This window comes from Scyliorhinus canicula, chromosome 10, assembly GCF_902713615.1.
Source record: "Scyliorhinus canicula chromosome 10, sScyCan1.1, whole genome shotgun sequence".
NCBI classification, from domain to species: domain Eukaryota; kingdom Metazoa; phylum Chordata; class Chondrichthyes; order Carcharhiniformes; family Scyliorhinidae; genus Scyliorhinus; species Scyliorhinus canicula.
The window spans coordinates 46,194,156-46,218,363 of record NC_052155.1 but is presented as its reverse complement, the minus strand read 5'-3'; the positions used below and the strand labels follow the sequence as shown (position 1 = coordinate 46,218,363).

Genomic DNA, 24,208 nt, shown 5'->3' with positions numbered 1-24,208 from the left:
ATTTTGCATTCAGCTCTGGTTACTCATGGAATAGGGAGAAGCAACCTTTCACTGCAGCAATTTTCCCACTCAACTCAGATAAAATGCAGGTCAGCACCTAAACAGGTAGTATGGTCTTATCAAGCACAAGGAAACTTACCAGTCTTACATATTAGGAAGGTACAGTGTTTCTGCACCCATGCATGCAAATGGTGACACCAACTGTAGGCATTAATTCACCAAATGACAGCATGTGGTTTCAGAATCTCCAAAGTAGACATCAGACCTGCAAACAAGGTGTCAGCAAGGATCATCGCGCAAAACTGGCAAGAGACAAAGTAATGCGGCAGACTATCTTTCTAGAATTGGCTTTTCATCAGAAAACAAAATACAGGTGATCCGAGCAGCCCTTGCCAAAGCTCAGAGGTTGAATCCCATCATCTCGCCCTTAGATGGAAGAATTCCATTCAGAGCATACTTTGGGAGTCCCAAGCCTTGGTTTGCTGAAACCAGATAAATAGATAACATAAATTCTAGCTGTTTCTCTATCATCAATCCACTCCCCCTTCTCTACTCTAGAGAACAGAGGGCAATAGTGGTTAGTTAATGTCTTACCTAAGCAAAGATCAAATCTCATGAGCATCCAGAAAATCTGATGACCGCATTTTTTTGGGGAGTGCCATTCTGCAATGTAGCATCGGATTCCTCCGAATATCAGATTTTAAAGACTTTAGATTGTAAAATGCAATACCGTGAATCAGCTGTGACTCAGTTTGTAGCACACTCACTTCGGAGTCAAAAGTTTGCGGGTTCAAATTCCATTCCAGGACTGGAGCACAAAAATCAAAAAAAAGCAAGACTCCATTGCTTTACAGAGGGAACACTACATTATTGGAGGTGCCATCTATCAGATGTGATTTTAAAATTCTTATCCTCACAAGCGAATACAAGTATCCCACAGCATTATTTAGAAGAGGAGCTAGGAGTCATCCCTGGTGTCCTGACCAACACTTAACCCTCAATCAACATCACAAAAAACAGATCTTATCACAATGCTGTTTTTGAGATCTTGATGTGAACAATTTGGCTGCCATGTTTCCTACCTGACTACAGAATTACAATTCAAGGGCCGGCACAGTGGTCAGCACTGCTGCCTCACGGCGCTATGGTCCCAGGTTCGATTCCGGCTCTGGGTCACTATGTAGAGTATGCACATTCTCCCCATGTCTGCGTGGGTCTCACCCTCACAATCTCACAAAGAAAATATGCAGGCTAGGTGGATTGGCCAAGCTAAATTGCCCATTAATTGAAAAAATAATAATTGGACACTCCAAATTTAAAAAAACTAATTCAAAATGTACTTCATTGGCTGTAAAGCACTTTGGCACATCTTGTGGTCATGAAGGTGGAATATGGATACAAGTCTTTCTTGTACTGCAAGGGTCCTTCTCATTTGGTCCCTGTTTATTTCCTTATTTGCCCTTTTTACTTTTGCTGTTAAATTTTTGATCCATCGATGATGAATGGGCATACGGGGGGGGGGGGGGGGGGTCAGTTAAAATTTTGGTTGTAAAAAGCTTTAATAAAAACAATTTTTAAAAATGATGATGAATGGGCATCTCACTTTAAGGCAAGCAGCCTGCATCTTTAATTCAAGCAGGAAAAATCAAGAAGACTGCGTTGGTTTGAACAGAAGCTGCATACCAGCTGGCATCAGTGACAGAGAAATGGGTTGGGACTCGGCATCCATGACAGAGAAATGGGTTGGGATTCTGTTTGATTGATTGAGTGGTGGCCAATGAATTGGCCCAAATGGTTGTACAACCAGTTGCATTTACTGCATATATCATGATAGTTCTGGTTATAAATAAACAGTAACCTTGACTGTGATTATTGGGCAGCCAAGGTCCAGACTTTGGATATTTTTATAAGAATTATTGGTTAATTTATGGTGTTGCAACTCCGGGTCACATGGGGCTGGAATTGACCACAAACTAGCCCAGATGTCGTAACACTCCCAATATAAATACAATTGATGAAGGATACCACTTGGATATCTTTTTGTTCAATTGTTCAACTCTGAAAGAACTGCTCGGCATTAGTTCCAATTATTTTTGATAGTTCAAACTGGTATCCCCTATTCTACTGTCCAACAAGTATTTATGTATTTCTAATGAGGTAAAATGCCCCATGGCTTCTGAGCAATGCTATCCAACAAAATTAGACAGAGTTACGTCAGGAAATGTTCAGAGATGACCAAACGTTTGGTCAAAATGGAACATTTCAAGAAGCTTATTTGCTAATTTCAGAGTAAAAACAATAATCTAACGGAGAACATTTCCTATGAATTGACTCATCGCCAAAACATCAGCGAGTATCCATGTTGTATTTCCATTTGCAACAGCGGATGCTTAAAGTGATACCAATAAACTCGTGGAGAATTTTATGGTGTGGATGTATTTCCAATAGAAACTGGAATAATTATCGGACTGCCTTGACTCATGTTTAAATCTATTATAGAGTGAATTCAAGTGCAGATCTAAACACATAGCAAGCTTAACCCAAACGTAAATATTTTGCCTTTCCAATGGTATAGCACTCTTAGAGACAATGTCAATCTCTGCTAATTGTGGATTATAACCAAATCTGCTCATAGTTTAAGACATTTGAACCAGTCAAGTATGGATAAGGCTACCTTTCAGTGGACAATTTGCAAGTACTGCAACTATTTGCAGTGCCAGATTCCTTTTCCTCCAGCAAGGGATTTCAGTTTACAGTCTGATGAATTATATTTCATTGCATGAGAGCAATACAGGAATAATGACAGAAAATAAAACTAAAAAACCTGAAATGAAAGTATGACGAGAGGGACAAGGAGAGGGAAAGAGAATGAGAATGGTTGTGGGAGGGTATGCCGGCCAGTGTCTGTGGGCACCAGTCAGAGTCTGATATCTGCAGGCAATCCAGAGTAACATCAGACTTGGATTGATGGAGTCCCCTCAGAGTGGGAAAACACTGGTGACCATTGAGGTGACTAGGAGGGAGAGTGACAGCAGTCAAGGTGAAGATTTCCTTTGTGTACTTAACTAACTTTTCTGTGAAAAAAAATGAGGGAGATGGTGAGCCAGCCAGGCAGTCAGGACTCAGAACCAAGTCATCGTGAAGGAGTGTAGGGGCAACTTGACCCCAAGACCAGGGTTGGGCAGGCCATGGCCAGGCAGCTAGTAGTGCAGCGAGATAGTCAAGGTGAGGTGTGAAGCACCACCAGGGCCAGGCGCATTTGTGAAAGCAGCCACGAGGGGAGTGGCGAGTGAGCCAGCCAGTCGGGCAGGATTCGGGGTAGCAGTCATCGAGCCAAACACGGGCGACTCAAGCCCCCAGACTGAGGGGGACAAAAAAAAAGCCTGCCTTTACAGAAAATTCATGTTCCTTAAAATCAAGAAAGATCCGTGACTATGAAGCAGTACCACAAATCCTGCAGTCAAAAACACAGAAAATTGAATGAGAGGCAAGAGGACAAAGTTAGGAAGGAAGTGTGGCGATTGTGCAGCTGAACACTTTTGAAGCTCTGCGCTTCCCTAGTGCATCCTCACACTACAATTAGCTTATCACTTTCAATTAATTTGATCTTTCTTGACCCACCTTTGAGCCAAAAAGAAAATTGGACGAGGAATTAAAGGAAAAGGACTCTTAACACAAAAATAAAATACTGTGGATGCTGGAAATCTGAAATGGAAACAGAAAATGCTAGAAATACTCAGCAGGTCTGGCAGCATGTGGAGATAGAAATAGAATCACCTTCCAGGTACTGACCTTTCATCAGGACTTCTCATGAGTTCTGATGAAAGGTCATCGACCCAAAACAATAACTGTTTCTTTCCACAAATGCTGCCTGACCCACTTATTTGCAGCACTTTCTTTTTTTAATTTTATATTATATAAAAATAATGGTTACTTGAATGCGGTGCTGGAGTGCAACTGCCACCTGCTGAACCAGATTCCAGTCAGCACCTTTGGAAGAAAGAGAATAAATACAAGCATTTATTTAGCGGCTCTCGTGTCCCAAAATGTCTCAACTATTAATTAATTTTGAAGTGTAGTCACTATTATGTAGACAAGTATGGTAAGCAATTGGTACACAGAGAAGCCACAAAAACAGGACTGAAGAGTGACCATTTAACCTGTTTTTAAATAGAGTCAACCAAGAACACCAAGTTAGAAAAAAAATCCAAGAGATCATTTATGTCTATCAAGCAGGTAGTCGAAGCCAGAGTTTAATGCTTCATCTAAAGGACAGTACATTTAACAATGCAGAACTCCTTCATGGTTGCATTAAAATTTCAACCTAGTTGTATTCAAATCAAGAGTAGATCTAAGAGGTCATAATCACTGCTTGGGTCACTGTGCGGAGTCTGCATATTCTCCCGGTGTCGGTGTGGGTTTCCTCCGGGTGCTCCGGTTTCCTCCCACAAGTCCTGAAAGACATGCTTTAGGTGAATTGGACATTCTGAATTCTCCCTCTGTGCGCCCGAACAGGCGCCAGAATGTGGTGACTAGAGGATTTTCACAGTAACTTCATTGCAGTGATAATGTAAGCCTACTTGTGATAATAATAAAAAGATTATTATGATGATCACAGAATAGGAGGCCACTCACTGACATCTGTTCCAACTCTGCAAAAGCTGCTCAGCGGGTCTAGTCCCCCACTTTTAGCCCTCCTTTTATTAAGGTCATGATCGAATCAGATTCCATCACACAGTCAGGCAGTGCATTCCTAACCGTAAATAAAAAATTCCCTCATGTCACTTCCGGTTCTTTTGTCAATCGCTTTAAATCCGTATCCTCTTTGCTAATGGGAACTTCTTGCCCCATCTACTTTATCCAGCCCCCATGATTTTGAAAATGTCCAACTCGTTGAGTGCTACTAGCAGAGCAGAGTCACAGAATGAATTGTGATAGTTGGCCTAATCAATAGGAGTTCATTCCGCAACAATCGGCCCAATCAATAAGAGTTCATTCTGCAACAATCCAGAGTGCAAAATAAACAAAAATAGATAGCTTTAAATAGTGGAAATCTGAATAAAATGTTGGAAATCTATAGCAGGACAATTGGGATTGGAAATGAAGAGATGCCAGTGCCTTACAATCGAACAATCTTTAGCTGAAGACATAACCACACAAATTATTTTAATTCTCCGTGTCGCTCAATGCGGAGGTAACAATTTCAGGTCATTACTCTATATTAACAGATCATGCTTGTGGTCAAATGCAAACGAAAATATCAACTGGAAATCTTAACTTTTCATCTCTCTACAATTGTTGCCTCATCTGAATATTTCCAGCATTTTCTGGTTTCATTATAAATTTCCAGCATCCACAGTATATTGCTTTTGTTGGCCTTTTGAACAGATGTTGACAGATCCGTAGCATAGTTTCTATCACTTTGAGATCAACCTCTTCGCAATATATCAAATTATGAACATTCAAAAATATGTTCATACCTACAATTTGATTATCCGTGACTAAAGTGAACAGACGCACCCAAAATATGCTGAGCAACATGTGCATTCTTAAATATACTCCGTCACGTAACAAGGAATGGGCCAATGTGGCATTCGTGCTCCCTCCAAATGTCATCTCTGATACCTCCATCTTTTAACCAACAGTTCTGCCCAAATTTAAGTCACAGAATTTTCCATGCAATATTTTGGAACCTTTACAAATTTTAATGTAGAAAGTTTTCCTGTGCTACACATACAGGCGTGAATATCCAAATCACTTCAGTCAGTACAAACTGCCTGGGCTTGTTCAAGTCTGCAGTGACACTTCTCTGGAATTCCCATTTTCTCAACCTGGTTACACTTCATCGAAGCACAGAAACATGGGAGCAGGAGTAGACCATGTAAACCTGCTCCGCAATTCATTATGATCATAGCTGATCATCTAATTCAGTAACCCTTTCTCGCTTTCTTCCCATATCCTTGGATACCTTTAGCCCCAAGAGCTATATCTAACTTCTTGAAAACATACAATGCTTTGGCCTCAACTGCTTTCTGTGCTAGCGAATTCCACAGGCTGACCACTCTCTGGGTGAAGGAATTTCTCCTCATCGCAGTCCGAAACAGTCTACCCCATATCCTCAGACTGTGACTCCTGGATCTGGACTATACTGCCATCGGGAACAACCTTACTGCATCTACGCTGTCTGGTCCCGTTAGAATTTCATAGGTTTCTATGATATTCCCCTTCACTCTTATAAACTGCAGAGAATATAATCCTGACTGACTCAAATCTCTCCTCGTACATCAGTCCTACCATCCCAGGAAGCAGTCTGGTAAACCTTTGCTGCACTCACTCAATCGCAAGAATATCCTTCCCGAGGGAAAGACGACCAAAACAATATTCCAGGTGTGGTTTCACCAAGGCCTTGTACAACTGCAGAAAGACATCCCTGCGCCTAAACACCGGAACCGGTTCTGAGAGAGGTGGGACCAGTACAAACCAGATGGTCTGCACCTGAGCAGAACAGGAAGCAATGTTCTTGGGAGTGTTTGCTAGTGCTGTTGGGGAGGGCTTAAACTAATATGGCAGGGGGATGGGAGCCAATGCAGGAGATCGGAGGGAAGCAAGGTGGGGACAGAAACAAAAGGTAGTAAAAGGGAAAAGTGGAAGGCAGAGAAACAAAAGACAAAAATCAAAAAGAGCCACATTACATCAGAATTCTAAAAAGATAAAATGTCAAAAAAACAAGCCTGACTGCGCTGTGTCTCAGTGCGAGGAGCATTTGTAATAAGGTTGATGAATTAACTGCGCTGACAATCAACTGATATTATGTAATTAGGCATGGAGACCTGGCTCCAGGATGACCAAGGACAGGAACTCAATATCCTGCGGTACTCAATATTCAGGAAAGAAAGAAGGAAAGGAAAGGGAGATGGGGTAGCGATGCTGTTTAAAAAGGAAATTAACGCAATAGTAAGGAAGGACATTAGCCTGGACGATATGAAACCTGTATGGGTGGAGCAGCGGAACACCACAGGGAAAACATGCATCAGTGGCAGATGTCTACAGACCACCAACAGTAGTGGCGAGGTTGGGGATAGCATCAAACAAGAAATTAGAGATGCGTGCAGTTGGGGCAGGATAGTGGAGCAATGGTTAGCACTTCTGCATTACGGCACTGCTGCATTACAGCACTGAGCACCCGGGTTCAATCCCAGCTCTTGGTCACTCTCCGCATGGAGTTTGCACATTCTCCCCGTGTCGGTGTGGGTCTCACCCCCGCAACCCAAAAATGTGCCGGGTAGGTGAAATATCCACGCAAAATTGTCCCTTAATTCATAAATTCATAAGATATAGGAGCAGAATTAGGCCATTTGGCCCATTGAGCCTACTCCGCCATTCTATCATGGCTGATGTGTTCCTCATCTGTTAGCTACAATGTTACAGACCAAGAGCTGGATTGGGAAATCAGCTAGAGCATCTCCTCCCTAGAACACATGACCATGAAGTAGGCAATTTAGCCTCCTTAATTGGAAAACAATAATAATTGGATACTCTGAAATTTTTTTTAATTTTTTTTTAAAAGGGATTTGTGCAGTAAGGGTATAGCAATTATTATGGGCGACTTCGATCTGCATATTGATTGGACTGATCAAACTGGTGCAGTAAGGGTATAGCAATTATTATGGGTGACTTCGATCTGCCTATTGATTGGACTGATCACACTGGTAGCAATGCGATGAAGGAGATTTCCTGGAATGTATAAAGGATGGTTTTCCCGACCAATATGTCGAGGAACCAGAGTGCATGTCATTCTAGACTCGGTATTGTGCAATGAGGAAGGATTAATGATCAATGTGTGTGTGAGATCGTTTAGGGAAGAGTGACCATAATATGGTAAAATTCGTCAATAAGATGGAGAGTTTGAGTTAAGTTTGAGACTAGGGTCCTGAACTTAAAGAAAGCCAACTTTGATGGCATGAGTCATGCATTGGCTAGGAAAAGCTGGCAAAGGATACTTAAGGGGTTGACGGTGGGTAGGCAATGGCAGACATTGAAAGAACACAAAAATGAACTTCAACAATTTTACAGGGATGTAAAAGTAAGAGTAAGACTTGGAAGGTGGCTCAACCACGGATAAAACCAAAGAGGCATATAAATTGGCCAGAAAAAGCAGCAAGCCTGGGAGAAATGTAAAATTCAGCAGAGGAGGACAAAGGGTTTAATTCAGAAGGGCAAAATAGAACAAGAGTGTAAGCTTGCAAAAAAATAATAAAAACTGACTGCATAAGCTTCAATAGATATGTAAGAGAACAAGACGGGTGAAGACAAATGTAGGCCCCTTATAGTTAAAATCAGGTGAATTCATAATGGGCAACAGACCAGTTGAGCAAATACTTTGGATCTGTCTTCAGTGAGGACACAAAGAACCTTCCAGAAATACTAGGGGATAGAGGGTCTAGCATGAAAGAGGAACTGAAGGAAATCCTTATTAGTCAGGAAATTGTATTGGAAAATTGATGGGATTAAAACCTAATGGGTCCCCACGGCCTGATGCTCTGCATCCCAGAGTACTTAAGGAAGTGGCCCTAGAAATATTGGATGCACTGGTGATCATCTTCCAGCATTCTATAGACCCTGGAAGAGTTCCAATGGATTGGAGGGTGGCTAACGTAGCCCCACTTTAAAAAAAAGAGGGCGAGAGAAAACAGAGAATTATAGATCGGTTAGCCTGACATCGGTGGTTGGGGGGAAAATGCTGGAGTAAATTTTTTTTTTAAAATAAATTTAAAGTGCCCAATTTTTTTTTTCCCAATTTAGCCTGGCTAATCCACCTACCCTGCACATCTTTGGGTTGTGGAAACCCACGCACACATGGGGAGAATGTACAAACTCGACATGGATAGTAACCAGAGGCCAGGACTGAACCCGGGTCCTCAGTGCCGTTTGGCAGCAATGCTAACCACTACACCACCGTGCCACCCTGGGGTCAATTATTAAGTATGATCATTTGGAAAGCGGGGGCAGGATCGGTCCAAGTCAGCATGGATTCACTAAAGGGAAAGCATGCTTCACAAATCTTCTGGAATCTTTGAGAATGTGACCAGTAGAGTGGACAAGGGTAGATGCAATCATTTTGTATGTTCCCTGCAAGCTTACCCTCTTACTCTATTTTTCTCTCCTTATTAAATCACTGTATCCTCCTTTGCTGAATTACAAACTGCACTCAATCCTCAGGTTTGCTGTTTTTCTGGCTAATTTATATGGTTCTTCCTTGGATCTAATACTATCTCTAATTTCCCTTATAAACCATGGTTTGGCCCCTTTACAGTTTTGTTTTCGCGCCAGACTGGAATGAACAATTGTTGTTGCCGTTCACCCATGCACTCTATCAATGTTTGCCATTGCCTATCCACTGTCATCTTTTTAAGTAAGGTTGCCCAATCGATCAACTCGTGTCTCATATCGTCCTAGTTTCCTTTATTTAGATTCAGGACCAATCTCAGAATCAACTATATCACTCTCTATCTTGGTGAAAAATTCTATCATATTATGGTCGCCCATCTCAAAGGGGCCTTTGCACAGCTAGATTGCCAATTATTCTTTTTTTATTACACAATACGCAGTCTGCTCCTTTGTTGGTTCCTCAAAGTATTGGCCCATTAAAACCAACCCGCATATACTCCAGGATTTCCTCCTCAATGGTTTTATTTGCCCAATCTATCAGCAGATTAAAGTCACAAACATTAAAGCAACAGTTTAGTAAATCCAATCTCTTCATTATTTGCACATCTGTCTTTCAGTTGTTATTTCTTTTACAAATTCTGGAAACCTGAAATAAAGCAGAAAATTCTGGAAATGCATAATACTAGGAAGTCAGTTACCTATTGCCCTACTGATTCTAAAGGAGAATCTAGGATCCTCTTTTTCTATATACTGACAGCAGCGTTATATTTCCAGAATTTTGTCGTTATTTTACACATTCAGAAGTCTTTTTGCTTTACATTAATATAACCTTCATTGGCTACATTCATGAATGGCCAAAACAACTCAACCCTATTCAGGCCTCCCCTGTACTGCTGGTCTAAACGTGTCCTTCAATGCATTACCAGGAGTTCGTCCATGCTGGTCTGGCATTTTTCCAGGTTGATGCGTTTGATTGCAACTCGCTCCTTCTTTGGGATACAGTAGGCAGCCTGAACCACAGCTGTAGCTCCACTACCTGAAACAAAACAAAAAGAGCACCTTTAATAAAACCTCTGCAAGTTCATATTGTAACCAGTAGTTTTACAAAATTTCTGCATAGGGGCATCCACTCATATGTATTAATACTCCCTGAAAATATTGGTAGGGTGTCACCCCATCAAACCCCCTGTACATGTTCACGACTCCTAAAACACATGACCGATATTGGCAGCCAACACATTATTCTTGGTTATTTTTAATTCAATCTCGGAATGTGGACGTCACTGCCAAATGTAGCATTCACTGCCCATCCTTGGATGACCTTTAAATGGTGGCAAGTAGGCATACCATTTAAACTGCTGCAGTAGTTTGTGTGAGACAGTGCTCCCACAATCTGTTGAGAGTTCTTGAATTTTGACTCACCCACAAGGAGGGATAAAGAATATACATCCAAATCTGAATAATGTTGCTGCCCACTCAGCTTTGCATCCTCCTTCAGCCCTCCAACGCTCAATGATTTCTGTGCTCCTCCAGTTCTAGCCTCTTACGCATCCCCATTTTAACTACTCTGGTAGCTATACCTTCAATTATCTGGATCCAGACTCTAGTATATACTCCCTAAACCTCCCTCTCATCCTTTAAGACATTCTTCAAAATTTACCTCTGGCCAAGCTTTTGATGATCTTTCCTAATATCACTAAGTAAACTTTTGTCTGACATGTCTCCTGTGAAGCACTTTGGGATATTTTGCTTTATAAATAAATACTGTTGTTCAATGGGATCTTTGCATTTTGTGTTGGGAAGTTGACTCTTTTCATCTGTAGTGCACATTTTAATCTGTACATCCGAGGATCCAGATAGCCACCTCACGGGAGTTACAACTTCCTAGAGTTCTTTTGCAGACAACCCTCCTGCATCTTGTTTATGTGAGCATTCTTCAGTGCTAGTTGGTTACCAAAGAAGGAATTACATTCAAACCAGACTCTATCCATACATATGCATTCCTGCACTTTTGAAGAGGATAGGATTCCAAATATTTATCAGTCTTTGACAGCATCAGTCTTAAAATTACTTTTCAATCGTTTAAACACATCTCATCTTTCTACTCCCACTGTTCAACTTAATATCGTAGTCTGGATTCATATTTTCTATACACAATTTACAATATTCTATAATTCTATATCAAAAGTCTTCCTCAACAGGTTGAAAATTCCAAGTCTTTCAAGCCTTTCCTTGTAAATCAGACTGGAGGCGCTATAACGTTAGTTTCATGATGCTGATGTACTCGCAAGCACTCCAATACCTCTTCCTGTTTCTTGGCAACAGGAATCAGACAGTTCCCTAAGTACATGCAACCGGAACGCTTCCCCTGAAGCGCACACTTTATTATTTTTGTTCTGTTCATATTTTGTTTCTTTGAAATGCCGCTCTGCACGTTGAGAATCTTGAATAGGGCACCTAAAAGCTCCCACGTCCCTCCCAATTTCACCCTTGGAATTTTTCCAATAGTCACTAAATACATTTGTCAAACATTTTGTCACCCTACAAAGCATATTCTACATATGTCTGCATCAAATTTCATCTAACATTGCCTGGACCACTTGCATCTTATTTCAATCTGATGCCACCTTCGATTCTTCTGTTCCCAAGTTTTATAAAAATAATCTTTATTCCCAAGTTTTATAATAATGATCTTTATTATTGTCACAAGTAGGTTTGCATTAACATTGCAATGAAGTTACTGTGAAATTCCCTAGTTGCCACATTCCGGCGCCTGTTCAATTAAATGGAGGAAGAATTCAGAATGTCCAATTCACCTAACAGCATGTCTTTCGGGACTTGTGGGAGGAAACCCGAGCACCCGGAGGAAACCCACACAGACACAGGGAGAACGTGCAGATCTCCGCACAGACAGTGACCCAAGCCGGGAATCGAACCTTGGACCCTGTCGTTGTGAACCTGAAACTCCACAGAATGGAAAAGAGATGCAGTTTAATAGAGTAGTGTCTCCTCCTAATTAAGCAGGTCTTTGGGGTTAAGGACAACTTGCTTCCACTCCAGTTCAATGAGCTCAGAGATGGTTGGTAAGTGCAATGCATGATCTGCAGACTTCGCCAAATGCAGGGCAGGTAGGTGGTAGTTGGAGGTTTATGTGTTCTAATGTATCGACTTCACCTCTGCATATTCCCGACAAATACATCAAGAGAATGGAATGCCTCCTCAAATGGATCTTCTCCATTTTGTTCAGTTATGAGCGAGGGACTTCCAGCGGGAACTGTTGACCTCTTCAGGGATGCTTTGAAGATAGCTCTATCGCATTCCTTCTGGCCTGGGAGTCTCCTGACACAACCACATTCCAAGTAAGCGTTGAGAGAATCTGCTGGCAGGAACACAAAATGCCCTGCCCAGCACGGCTGTTTTGCGTGATTAGCACCTCAATACTAAACTTTGCATCTACTGTTGGAATGCCGTTCTTGCCACTGGATTCGAAGAATCTCGTGAAGGTACTGCTGACAGTATTTTCAGGTGCATTCTATAGGTTGCCCAAGTTTCACAGTGGTTATGTTACTGCACTAGCAATTCAGTGAACGAGTTCAAATCCCACGTTGGCAATTTCAAATTCAGAAAGAAAAAAAAAATCAGGATAAAAAGTTCTTAAAATTTAAATTCATACACTAATGCCCACTGGCCCAGACTTTTGGGTTTCCTCACCCATGAGATTCAGGTGTTGATTTTTTTTTTTTTTTTTAAATGAGTACCCAATTAACCTTTTTTTCCAATTAAGGGGCAATTTAGCGTGCCCAGTCCACCTAATCTGCACATCTTTGGGTTGTGGGAGTGCAACCCACAGACATGGGGAGAATGTCCAAATTCCACACAGACAGTGACCCAGGACAGCGATTCGAACCTGGGTACTCAGTGCCGCAGTCCCAGTGCTATCCACTGTGCCACATGCTGCCCCAGGTGTTGACATTTAACGGTCCTATAAAAATGCCTGCAAATTGTTCAATCCCATAAAATTGTTACCAGTAGATTAAGGCTGCCTGCACCTTCTTAGGGGAACTGGAGATGGGAAAATTGAAGTGGGTGGATAAACGCAGACTGTAAACAGTCACCAGGGTTTCATTAAATATTTAAATATATTTGTATTTAACATTTTATATATAAAGCAAAAACACAAAGTAGAAAACAGAAGAACCCACCTCCCTCCCCACACTACCAACGAATGTATGACTCAAAAAATAATCCACCCCTGCCTTTTAGCAGCTGACTGTAACCAACTCTTTAAAGCGAAGAATAAACAGATTCCATCTCATAGAACCCCTCAAGGTGAACTTAACCTTCTCAACACACAGGTACTCCATCAGGTCCCCCAGCCACACTGAGGCACAGGGCAGAGAAGCTGACTTCCATCCCAACAGAACCTGCAGATGAGCCAGCGAGGCGAAGGATAAAACATCTGCCCTTGCTTGCAGCTCCACCAGGTCCAACACACCAAATTTGGCCCCTCAAGGACTGGATTCCAAGTCCAAGTTCACCAGCATAGTGCTGAAGAAGGAACTCCAAACTTCTCTAACTTCGGACAGTATGTGCATGGTATGTGAACGTATGTGCATGGTTGGCTGCCCGCCGCCCCCGCCCCCCATCTCTCACAAACATCCTCCACCCCCTCAAACAGCCAACTCAACCCTGATTTTGTCAGGTCTGCCCTATGCACCACCTTTAATTGGAGCCTAGCCTTGGACAAGAGGTTGAGGCACCTCACACCACAACACTCCTCCAGAGGCCCCCCGCCCCCCCAGCTCCTCCTCCTACTTGGCCTTAACCCCCTCCAAAGATGCCGTATCCTCCTCCAAAATCTTCCCGTAGATCGCCGAAATGATCCAGCCCATCTCCAACAACATCCCCTCCAACAAGGATGTGCAGAGTTTCATTGCTAAATAAAGAAACAACAAACTTGATATTGTTCACTTGTGTCTCTTAAATATCATTTGAAACACAACGTACAATGAATTATTTGCACAGTTATATGGGAAAACACAGCTGTCATTCTGTGCAACAATATTTCACACAAACATGAAACAAGTGGCAGTTAACCAATTCTTAGGGCATTCGTCTTCAAACTGTGTCATATAATCTATATCTGAACCATCCGAATGGCCACATTTTAACAAATCATCTGAAAGACAATATAGCCTTTTACAGCATCAACCTAGATTACAGATTCAAGTCATGGTGTGGAACTCAAACCCAGAATCTGGTGGCTCAGAGGCACGAGTACTACCAAATTAACCAAAAGACACTTAAAAAGAGTAATAATTCTGAGAGAAACATTCATTGCATATCAAAGGCATATTTTAAAGAGGGGCAGCTCTAAAACATCCACATTATAGATTTTGCTCTTGCAAAATGTGCCAGGGGAGACCACTCATGGTTATACAGATCTATATTACATGAGGAAGCAATTTAAAGCGTATTGCTTTTTTCCAATGGTGCATTAGTATAAATACATGTAATCTAGCCATCCCACAAATATGTAGCTCAGCACATTACTCATTACATCTGCTTCCGATCTCTTTCCTCCATTTGCTTGAGGCCAACTATTTCAAAATCATTGCATGGATTACCTTTTTTTCTTTAATGTGAAAACAAATATTTTTCCAAAAGATGGGTTTAAGACCAGTACAATCTACTTAAGGAGATAATTAAATAAAGGTAATTATGAAAGTGAAGACTACTTTTGCCCAGTGACCATTCTGACGTATATCACATAGTTCATCATGTTAGCACGTTGCTGAGGGATCCAAGTATTCAGCATGCTGTAACAAGGTGCGTGCTTTAACATAAAACAATTTGGAAAAAAATGCACAGCCAAAGATCAAAAACTAAGTTAAACAAAAATCATGCACCCAATGTAATTCCATTTGCTGAGTGATTCATATTTTTGAGTATAATAAAAATATGCAAAGTTTGATTTAGAAGGACTGGTGCAATGGGAGGTTAGAACCAAGTTTTTCCTCTGCAAAACCTACCAGATCCAACCAGGTCTTGGTTCTCCAGGATCCTTTGACTGGTTGATCACAGTCAAGCTGATTTTTTGTACAAGGAGGATCACACAGCTAGGCTTCTTTCCTTTCAGCTCCCGACAAACATACAAGTCAAAGTCTCAGTGGGTAGGGATCCCTGCCAGGTAAGCAATGGGAAGTGTGCAATTCCAAGAGATTATCTGATTAAACTCTACAGCACTGTAATACAATACTTGGGGTGGGGGAAAGAGACTTTTCTCAGTAGTTAATGCAGTTTTAAACACGATGGATGATGCATTTCTTCATATTTCATTCTATTACTCTGCGCTACATTCAAACCATATTAAACAAAAAATATACTCTTCTTTAGAATGTGTACAATACTGGCAAGGTCAGTCATTGAGCAACTTTGCCCAAGAAAGTGATGGTTATTCAACACCAGATCTGCAATTTTCTTAAGTGAGCTTGTGGCAAGTTAGAGAATTCTGTAATTCATGCAGGCCAGTAAACAAATTGAATAAAACATGTTTAATTTACCTCAGTTAGAGAGAGGTGCCTGCTTCTATCCTTGTGGGCCTGCAGTAGCAGCACTTTCGATTAATTTGGTCCACACGTTAGATGAGTAAATTATTATATAGCTAAGTTTCAACAATTTATATGGTCATGCAGTAATTAACATGGAATCTTCGAGATCTAAGTTTTTATAAACCTTCAATTAAATCAGTGACAATAATAGAGCACATGAATTCTAGTTCTGGCCATTGTTTCAACTCATCTTTGCTTTATCTATTTACCTGCACTAAATCTTTGAAAGCACTTTTTAAATTCACCACTAATTCTTCTTTGGCCTGATCCAACCCGCTTTGTGAGGCAGCAGTCAAAGTGCGGATTCAGTTCCATGACCATTCCTCAAGAGATCCAAGGCAAGGTATCTGGCAACAAGTTGAACACAACAGCAGAGCTCAAGCACCAGAGACACCATATTCAACTCAAAATGTTGTGATGAACATAGGAATTTCAGATATATTATATCATAAGTATTCTGTGAAGTAAGGGTTAAAAGCCTGGGTCAAAGTGTGCTTGATTGCTGAAATCATGAATTAAAAGATTCTTAGGTTGAAAAGCAACAAAGGTGGGAGGGGTGCAATTAACCATCACAAAAAGCTTAGGGGACCTTTTGGTGGCAATATTTGAGATTTCAGAGAAGCCGGAGCTCATGGAGAGGAGGAAGGCCGATGTCGTGGTCTTCGCCTCTCTGTTTGCACGGCGGCGAATTTTGCTGGAGCGGCGGTCGGCATCACCACCGGGGGTAGCGGCATGGTTGGGTGACCTGTACGACTTCCTGCGGTTAGAGAAGATTAAGTATGAGTTAAGGTGCTCAGAAGGGGAGTTTGAGAAAAAGTGGGGAATGTTTGGTGACCATGTTTGAGGAGCTATTAGTCATCAGGGGTGAAAAAGGGGTCTATACAGACTGTATCGTTGATTGTTGGGAAGTTGTTTCCCAGGGTGTTCACTTACTGTAACCCGCTTTGATACACATTTGTAATAAAATACATTTTTTTTTAAAAGTAAAAAGCAAAGGCAAATGCAATTGTGTCTTAATTAAGGGGAGTTAATTAGTTTTCAGCTTGGTGAGATGATGTTATTGCTGGGTAGAGCAAAGACCTTTTTGAGAAAGCATTTTCAATTTGTTCTATTCTGGATGAAGCTGGGAACGCAAGTCAGGTTTTGTGCTCTGCAACTTATATAAAAAGAGATCAACAGTCTTTAAAGCCGTGCACGTTTGTCGGAGGACAAGGGTGAGCTGAAACAAGCCAGTTGAAACAGTTTTTGAAGACATACAGCCAGAATTTCTGACAGGAGTCAGATCTTTTCTGTAAAGCAGTATCAAAAGATCTCTTTCGCAAAGAATATCTCTGGAAAGCAAGTATTCCTTTGTGCCATTGGTATTCAAGGTGGATCGAGATCTTGTTTAAGTGGGAATAAAGGAAGCAATTAAGGTTTTTTTTTGTTAATTCATGGCTGGGCCAGTATTTATTGTCCATCCCCGAGGGCATTCAAGAGTCAACCACATAGTTATGGATCTAGAGTCATATGTAGGCCCGACCAGGCGAGGACAACAAATTTCCTTCCCTAAAAAGGACATTAGTGAACCAGATGGGTTTTTATGACAATCAATAATGGTTTCATGATCATTAAGACTTTTTAATTCCAGATTTTTTTTATTGAATTCAAATTTCACCATCTGCCGTGGCAGGATTCAAACCTGGATCCCAAGAGCATGACTTTGGGTCGCTGGATTACTAGTCCAGCAATGATACCACTAAGACATTGCCTCCTCATATTCATTGGATTGAGTAGCATTGTTTAAGCGGTAAGTGTAAGCTATTTTCAGGTGAGATATTAAGAATTTTAATACTGTGCTCGTAATAAAGTCTGTTTTAGTGGCTGATTTAGCACAGTGGGTTAAATAGTTGGCTTGCAATGCAGAACAATGCCAGCAGTGCGGGTTCAATTCCCGTACCTGCCTCACCAAACAGGCGCCCGAATGTGGCGACTTGGGACTTTTCACAGTAACTTAATTGAAGCCTACTTGTGACAATAAGTGATTATTACTATTATTTAATATACCAGATCCCTATTTATTCGTGCAATCAGTGCAGGAGCGAAGTATCCTTTCCTCAGTCTTACAAAATTAAAGTAAAATCTTGGAGTTCGTGTCCCGTATCCTAGCCAATGTTAGGGTCTGGTCTGGGATCATAATAACGATAACATATGTGGAAAGAGGAATCGAGTTATCAGACCAGAGTATTTCCTGCACATTTTTATTTCAGACTTCCAATGTCAGCAGTATTTTGTTTTCATTTTAGAGCTTGATCCTGTCCTTGCTCAACTTATACACATTTTCATACTACCTCCCAAAAAAAAAATTCCTAAAATCTGCAGTAAGAACCTGAGCAGATTTCCCCACCACCACCTTTCCCATGACCAGATCAATGGCTTGTTGTAATGCTGCACTAACGCCACAATAAAGATCAGCTGATTCTGCGGTGATTGGGAGGAACATCTGGGACCAATCCTGGTCTGCATCACATTAGCCTGTGTATTTATTCATTATGCCACACGCACACACAGCTTACAGCAATACTTTCCCTTTACAGTCTTTTGAAAATAAATTTTAGGTCTTGAAAAGGAAATGAAAATCACCTATTGTCACAAGTAGGCTTCAAATAAAGTTACTGTGGTTGAATGATCATGGTAGCCATAGTTAGCTTTATTTAAAAAGCTAAAAAAGGTTCAGCCTTCTTAGTTCCATTTTATGATTCTATGATTTAATCCTATTCATTGATGTGTAAAAGTCACCATATTCCCAGATGACCATATGCTGCTTTCCCTTCTGAGGGAGCGAGCTGACTGGTGGGGATTTAATCTGACGATCACCACACCCCAGGCGAGGGGCAAGGTTGATCAAGCGAGGCCTTCATAAATACCCTCAGCTGGCACAGGAATTGAACCAGTGCTGCTGACCTCACTCTGCATCATGAACCAGTCAACGGAGCAAAACCGGCCTGAGCCAAGGCTGAGCTAAACTGTACCAAACTGAGCTCAACTGTACCAGGCCTCAGACCTGCATAATTGGAGCTCTACTAGACTCTTTCTTGAATTGACTATGCTGGGGTTACTTTGAGATCCAAGTGGAAGAACCAGGCATGACACTCTTCCTCTCTCTCTCTTCCCTTCTCTCCCCCCCCCGGTCAATGACATTGCAACTGGAGATTTTACTAATGATTAGAATAGAAACTCCAATGGCTCAACAAACATATGAAGCAAAATAACACCTCACTTAATGTGATGTGAAATTTACTTCAACATTGCTGCCAACCGTTTCCTTTCCCAAGCTCCAAAGACCCCATTCTGAATGTTTATTCATCCAGTGCCTCCTACAGTCACTCATTCAAAAAATGGGACCTTCACCTGAACTTTAGACCTACTTGATGTTTCCTTTGAAAACAGCAATCCTACCATTTCCCCATTACAGCACCTCTATTCTGTCTGATTTGTCACAGCCTGCAGCCTCAAGCTCAAACCTTCAAGATTTCTGAATTCTAGAAATTCTGGCCGCTGTCCCAGCTCATCAAGCATTGCTCTGAACCAAGTTTCACCATCTTAAATATCATTCATATTTATAAATAGTCAGTTATCTTTTCAAGAACTCTAATTTGTCTGGTCATTATTTCTCCCCTATCTCTCACCTAGAAACTCAAACTTGGCTACATGATAATTTTCTTGTTCCATTAGCAGTGTTTTTACATTGGCCCCTCATTTTTTTCTCATTCACATTATAAATAGAAATGAATTCAGCTTTTACATCACAAAACATTAGTGTAGTAATGTCAACACAGGCAAGAAACGAATTGGGGCAGCTGGTCTGGCCATCTGGAGGTTCTCCATTGAAAGATCAGGAGAGACTGAGCATTCTTTATCAAACCTAAAATTTCAGATCTTCTGAAACTGAAATGCATGGTATAATGGTGACCTTGCTTTCCAGACTTTCTAACTGCTTTTCAACTCTGAGCAGCTTCCTTTTGAAATGGCCTAGAAATTGTCTACTCAGTTGCATCAGAAAGGTTGATGTATAAAATCGGATACCCAGCATGGACCTAGTCACCAGAAATGGTAAATGTTCAAACTCTGCAAAAGTCCTCACCAACACAAGGAGTTGTGCCAAAATTGGAAGAGTTGTCCCACAGACAAGTCAAGTAACAGCCTTCCTTGCATTCTACTCACCACATCATATCTTGGAGTCAATGTCCCAGACTCCACCATCACTGGACATCTCCATCCCAACTACAGGATAGATCCCCCAGAGGTGATGCAGCTGAATACAAATCAAGGCGTTTTAAGCAAGAACCTCTTCACTCAAAAGGGTGGTAGAGATTTGAAACTCTCTCGCACAAATAACAGTTGAAGCTAGATCAGTTGTTAATTTTACATCTGAGATAAATAGATTTTTGTTAAGCACAGATATTAAGGGATATGGGCCAAAGGGTCACAGATCAACCATGATCTCGCTGAATGGCAGGACAGGCTCGAGGGGCTGAATGGCCTACTCTGGTTCCTATGTTTTGAAAAGTGTCCCTGGGACTACTCAATATTGCGTCCAGGCCCCATGAAGTCTCTGCCATCATGGCAAACACTGACAAGGACATCTCCTGTTTTGTTTTAACCACTTATCACCTTCCTCAGCCGTCAGTGCTCCATGTTGAACTTGCAAGAGGCACTGAAGGTAACAAAGGCATAAGGATGCACTCTGGTGGGAGGACTTCAATATCCAGCTCGAAGATGTGGTTTGGTAGAACCACTACTGACCGAGACCCAAAGGACATATCTGCAAGACCAGGCCTGTGGCAAATGATGATACAACTAAGCAGGAAAATTATTTTTCCTCATCCTCACCATTCCACCTCTCGCAGATGCATCTATCCACAACAGTATTGTTAGGAGCAACCACTATCTCCCCATGTCTGTACCATCACAGATTCCAGTCTTCAGCCAAATCAATTCACTGAATGGGATATGAAGAAATGGAAGACAACACTGGATACAGAAAAAGATATGGGCCCTGATAGTTGGCACTGATGCAACAGTCCAGAAAGCCCAACAATGTCGCAACTTCCTATGGAAACTAACAAAATTCAGCATGCCTGAATCAACTCTCACAAACTTCTACAGATGTGCCATAGAGAGCATCCTAACCTGCTGTCTCACAGCTTGGTATGGCAACTGCTCAGACCAAGATCACAAGAAACTGCAGAGTAGTGAACTCAGTTCTACGCATCACACAAGCTTGCCACCTTCACATTGATTCTGTGTACACCTCCCGCTGCCTCAGGAAGGCAGACAGCATTTTCAGAGACCCCTCCCACCTAGGCTTTGCCCTCTTCCAGACACTTCCATCAGGCAGAAGGTACAGAAGTCTGAAGACCCGCACATCCAGACATAGGAACAGCTTCTTCCCCACAGCTACTAGACTCCTCAACAACTCTCCCTCGGACTGATCTGTTCCCTGTAAGAACACTATTCACGATGCCCTATGCTGCTCTTGCTCATGGATTTGCTTTGTTTGGCCCCTTGTACCGCACTATAAACAATCACTGTTTGTCGGTGTACCATTTGTCAATGTACTCTGTTGATTATTCATTTTTGTCTACTATGTACATACGGTGTACGTCCATTTGGCCGCAGAAAAATACTTTTCACTGTACTTCGGTACATGTGACAATAAACCCAATCAAAACAAAACCCACATATTTGACCAGGACAACTTTTAGGCTTGGGCCAAGTGACAAACAATACCTGCACAATACAAGTGCCAGGCAATGACTATTGCCAACAAGAGAATCCAACCATCTCCCCATGTTAAAGGCACTATAACAAAATTCCCTACTATCAACATTCTGGGCGTGGCAACAGACCAGAGATTTAACTGGATTACCAACATAAATACTGTGGCTAGAAGTGCAGGTCAGAGGCCGGTAATTCTGCAGCGAGTAACCCACCCCCTCAAAGCCCATCTGTTATCTACAAGACACAAGTCAGGAGTCTGATGAAATACTCTCCAATTGCCTGAATAAGTGCAACTTCAATGACCCAAGAAGCTCCACAAAATCTCAAGCAAACTAGCCTCCTTGATCAGGATCCCCATCCACCACCTAATACGCATATTCCCACCATTACTGGCACACTGACAGCAGTGTACCAATAACAAAATAGATGGTATCAAAATGCCACGGATTCTTCGATAGAATCTTCCAAACCTGTGACATTTCCCACCTAAGGGAGACATGGATAGCAGATCTATGGGGATACCATCACTTGCAAGCTCCCCTCCAAGTGACACACCATTCCCACTTGGACCTGTATTATCAATCCTTCACGGTCACCGGATCAAAACCCTGGAACTCCCTTCCCAACATCAGTGTGCTTGTACCGACACATGGACTGGAGCAGTTCAAGACGACAGCTTACCACCACCTTCTCAAGGGCAATTAGGGACAGCAACATTCCTATCCCAAGAACAAAAAAAAGTTATTGATCTAATGTCAGAATCAGTTTATTATTTACTTTAAATTAATCCCTGCTTCAAGTTCTTGTTTTCAGAAATAATGACCAAGGTTGTTGGGTCTAAGGTCAACGGAGGCCCTCTGGCATGTTATCCAAAAGGACAATTTTTAGTGCATGAAGCTGTATTGTGATTTTTCAGCTTAGAATTTAACCATGTACTGTTCGTATAGAATCTGATCATGTCCTCATTAATATGTTACAACTGCAAATTAAAATTACTAGTTGCTTGATAGAATGATTTGTATTTGTCAATGTCAATGAAGGCGGGAGATGTTTTGTAATGTTAACTGTCTTGTACAAAATGTGATGCTTTCCTTTCATGTATATTGGTGTTGTTATATGCTGGCCCCTACTTTTGGTAGTCATCACACTGTTTAAAATTAAGGCGTTTCCCATTTAAGAGCGAGGTGAAGAAAAAATCTCGAGTGGTGCGTCTTTGGAACCCCTCCTCAAAGGTAGGGTAACAGAGTCTGAATGTTTGTTTTCAAGGTAAAGAGAGATAGATTCTTGATAAACAAGAGCGTTGAAGTTTATTAGGGTGGGTGGGCAGGAGATCAGCCATGATCTAACTGAATGGACTGAAGGACTAAATGGCTGACTGCTCCTATCTCATATGTACTTCCATAATTTATTTTCTTTTAAAGAAAATTAAATTTGGTGTCAAATGAAAATTGAAACAGTGGCTGAGTCAACAGCTGGAAGAAAGACAGGTCATCAGATGAAGGGTTTCATCCAAAATAACAACCTGTTTCAGATGCAGACTGACCCCAATGCCTTAACTAGCATGTGTGTTTATTTACACAGCTCCAAGCCCTCATGTGAAGACATTCTCCTCATTGCTCACATGGCTCTAAATGTGCATCATCGTTTGTTCAAAGCAGTTGTTGTGCAATGGGAAAATTCCACCTGGTTGGTTCCATTTAAGGTTATCCCTTGGAAATTGTAACACATCAATATATTAGCTGGAATACATTTAAAACTAAAAATGGTTGTGAAGAATAATTTGGCGAAGAATAGCTTTGGTATTGGAGGAATGTTCATATTGCGATTCTAGTAGCATTGTTTGTTTTTACTGAAGACAATGAAATGCAATAGGTAATGAATTTATTTAAACCACATTCTGAACTCCAGAGCTTATCGCAAAACACAAAATACCAGGGGACCTTTTACAAACAGACAGTTGTAATATGATACTGAGATTTTTAATGCCATACATAATGCTAAGTAACAGCAAATATATTTATAACATCACAATCAGAGTTCCCAAATGGATTATGGAGAGAAAACCTCATCACAACCTCAGGACATCCCACAAGTTTCACTATTACTTCGAAAGTGCAGTCAAGTTATATGACGAGTAATCTGCACAAGGTCCCGCAAACTGCACGAGTTCAATGGCCAGGTAGCTTGTTTCAAGTAGTGTTCGCAGAGGGTAGAATGTTGCTAGGGTAACAGTGGAGTTCCCCATTTTTCCTAACTGTAGTGTCATGGAAAACTTTATATTCACCAAAACTACCCAAACTGTCAGATGGAACTCAAACACATCAGAAACATAGCACTATGTTTAGCAATTTAAGGCTAACATAACAGAACCATCCAAAACCTTGACCTCTTTCACCTAAAAGGCCACAGATGCACAAGGATACCATCACCTGCAAATTCCCCTCCAAGCCACCATTGTGACTTGGAACTATATTTCTGTTCCTTCACGACATCTGAATCATAATCTTGGAACTCCCTCCTGAACAGCATTGTGGGGGTAGATATGCGCATGGACTGCAGCAGTTCAAGGCAGCGGCTCATCACCACCTTCTAAAGGGCAATTAGGGATGGGCAATTAGGGGTGGACAATAATTGCTGGCCTTAACAGTGATGCCCACACACTTGAG

The 24,208-nt window shown here is 41.5% G+C and overlaps 1 protein-coding gene across 2 annotated transcripts in view; it reads right to left on the bottom strand.

The window, feature by feature from the left end:
- The window catches only part of oxsr1b (oxidative stress responsive kinase 1b), a 271,259-nt gene that overhangs the window by 201,945 nt on the left and 45,106 nt on the right, over window positions 1-24,208 (bottom strand). The window contains exons 2-3 of one of the 2 annotated variants that reach the window (XM_038808848.1): window positions 10,092-10,204; window positions 3,935-3,990 (exon numbers count right to left, since the gene is read on the bottom strand). In XM_038808848.1, coding sequence (XP_038664776.1) covers window positions 3,935-3,990; window positions 10,092-10,119 — 84 coding nt within the window. In that variant the 5' untranslated portion in view covers window positions 10,120-10,204. The remainder of the gene's footprint in view (window positions 1-3,934; window positions 3,991-10,091; window positions 10,205-24,208) is intronic. The other variant, XM_038808847.1, reaches the window with a different exon arrangement.